This window comes from Halyomorpha halys, unplaced genomic scaffold, assembly GCF_000696795.3.
Source record: "Halyomorpha halys isolate HHAL.00 unplaced genomic scaffold, Hhal_1.1 Scaffold854.1, whole genome shotgun sequence".
Classification (NCBI taxonomy): Eukaryota; Metazoa; Arthropoda; class Insecta; order Hemiptera; family Pentatomidae; genus Halyomorpha; species Halyomorpha halys.
Window position 1 is genome coordinate 285,956 of NW_027115045.1, and position 2,512 is coordinate 288,467.

The 2,512-nt window shown below is 28.3% G+C and overlaps 1 protein-coding gene across 1 annotated transcript in view; it reads left to right on the top strand.

The window, feature by feature from the left end:
- Positions 1 to 1,897: 1,897 nt before the first annotated feature.
- LOC106686646 (androgen-induced gene 1 protein) overlaps positions 1,898 to 2,512 on the top strand; it is a 13,901-nt gene continuing 13,286 nt past the window's right edge. Inside the window, exon 1 of the mRNA XM_014430053.2 lies at positions 1,898 to 2,017. Within this exon, the coding sequence (XP_014285539.1) occupies positions 1,993 to 2,017 (25 nt within the window). The 5' untranslated portion in view covers positions 1,898 to 1,992. The remainder of the gene's footprint in view (positions 2,018 to 2,512) is intronic.

Consider the following 2,512-nt stretch of genomic DNA (forward strand, 5'->3'; position numbering starts at 1 on the left):
TATATATATTTAATGAAATGCAGCTTATCAAAACATTTTAACTTGGGAACTATTAAAGGAACTTTAAATGATACTCTAATAAGCTGTCTAGTGTTGTAGGTAGGTTGTTCAACATTTTGAAACAGCTGCCATTTTGTATTCCTCCTAATTATACTTGTCAGTCTCATTAATCATGACTAGTAATTATACGCATTCCATTAAAGTAATAAAAAAATTAGGGTGAAATACATGGCGTATCCTGAATCAAAACTAGGCAAGCCATAGTCAATCAGGTGACATTCCAGCACGGAAAAGGAGAATAAAACCAAAATTTTAAGAACATTATATATAATTGTCGTAGTCCTTTGTTAGTTATTACAATTAGTATTTGCTTGGAAAAAAAATATTTTTATTAAATTACAATATTTTTTTTATTCCTTGAGAGGGGGCCAGTCTCCCCCTCCTACCTCCCTCTGGGTACGCCCATGGTGAAATAACACATTTTTTCCACGGGCTTTTGTACTATTAAGGAGTGCCTAAAAAATACAAGCTGGTAAAGCTCGAAACGTTCGTTATAATAAAGATTCTAAGGATTAATAAAGAGTTACGGCTGTGAAGTCTGGGGAGCGGCATCCTTCACGATAAAGAAAAAACTACAATCTTTTCAAAATAAAGTCCTAAGAATCGCAGTTAATGCTCCTTGGTTCATAAGAAATAGCCAATTGCATCGCGAATTACAAATGGAGTCAATAGAGGATTATATCAAAAAACGGTTCATGAAGTTCCACTCCCAGTTGCCAACAGTTAAAGGAGCAGTGACCTACAACCTGGGAAACCCAACCTCAACCCGAAGACTGAAGCCCAGACTGCTGCAGGACATTCTTTTATAAATTTGTAATAAATATAAAATTAATTCATAGTCACACTACCTCTATTTACTTATTATTATTATTTTATTTTTTTTTCTATCTTTTCTTCTCTCTTCCCTTTTTCAAATTAACTTGTTTCTTTTTACTATTAGAAGACAATTGTTTGTTTTATTTATGTGTACCAATATCATTGTTTTTTGTTATTAATTTTACTTTCCTCTTTTATTAAGAAGCATTATTCTTACCTATTTATTTTATTATTATTTTTTTTCTTTTAATAAGAACATTTTATATAGTTAGGGGTGTCATTTGTATGACTATACTCCCTCATAATCGACTGTTAAAAAATATATATAATATAAGTTATATCAACCATGTAAGGCCCACTAGGCCGATCTGGTATAAAAAAAAAAATAAAGAGTTAAATTTTATTCTTGAAATAGTATGATTGGCATAAAAAATAAGATAATCTATGCGATGAAACTTTTAAAATTTCAGAAATAATATAAATATATTCTATTTTTTTTTTAACCCAATTATAATTATTATTATATTTCGGATCGATTCAAACATGTTCCCCAACTGAACTAGACGAAGTGAATTGGGGTGAAGAAGTTATAACGCCATTAAAATAACAATAAATAAATAAATGAAAATAAAAACGTAACCACTACACCTTTTACAAAAAGAACTTGAATAATATAAATAACTATTAACAGATTAATTAAAAAATAAAAAAGAGACAGAAATTATTCGTTAAATGTTATTAGTACTTTTTAACAAAATACCTTTAGTCAAGTTGTGTGGTGTCAATAAGTTGTTGACACCACATCTCGCTTCGAGTACATCAAAAAAAGACAGGCCAAATAGTACATCATTCTATATAATCATATTTATTTATAAAACGATTTTTTTCCGTCTTGTATTTACTAGTAAATCTAGTGATAACATTTAAACAGAACAATATAACTGAGTTTAGCCTCTGTATCAATTTAAAATGCAAAGTTAATATCTATAGAAAAAAACAGCACTGTGTTTTTGTACATTAATAAATTGAAGTGGAGGGGGGTAGGAATTGTATATGTTGATTCAGTAATTGACTTCATATCTGAGCTGTTGAAATGTTCTCAGTCAAAGCTTGGCCATGATGCGAAAAAATATTATCCCACGTAAGTACATCTTATCCTAATACACATAGCTTTTATTATTTTTAATTTGTTCTTTTTATTATATGGTATGCATTAAATGAAATTAAAAAAAAAATTATAACATTTCTAATACATAAAGAGAAGGATTTTTAAATATAATTGATTATTTGATCGGCCAGCTTTTTAAAAGCTTTTCTTCACATACATTTCGGAATCGGCGCATTTTGTGGATTATAATTATACTATAAATCGGTGTTTATACTAAAACATTATTTTTTTTTACTTACGAAAAATTCTTGAAAATACTTATTTAAAAATAAATGCCTGCGAAGAAATATAGATTAAAATTTTTTTAATTGAAAAAAAAGTGATGGATCGGCACCGTTGAAGAAAAAGAGGAAAATATTAAATGAAATAAATCATCGATATAAATAAAACAAACCGGGAAAGGAACAGATCACAGGAAGTAAAGAGGAATCAAATAATATATAATATATATATATATCACGAAATATT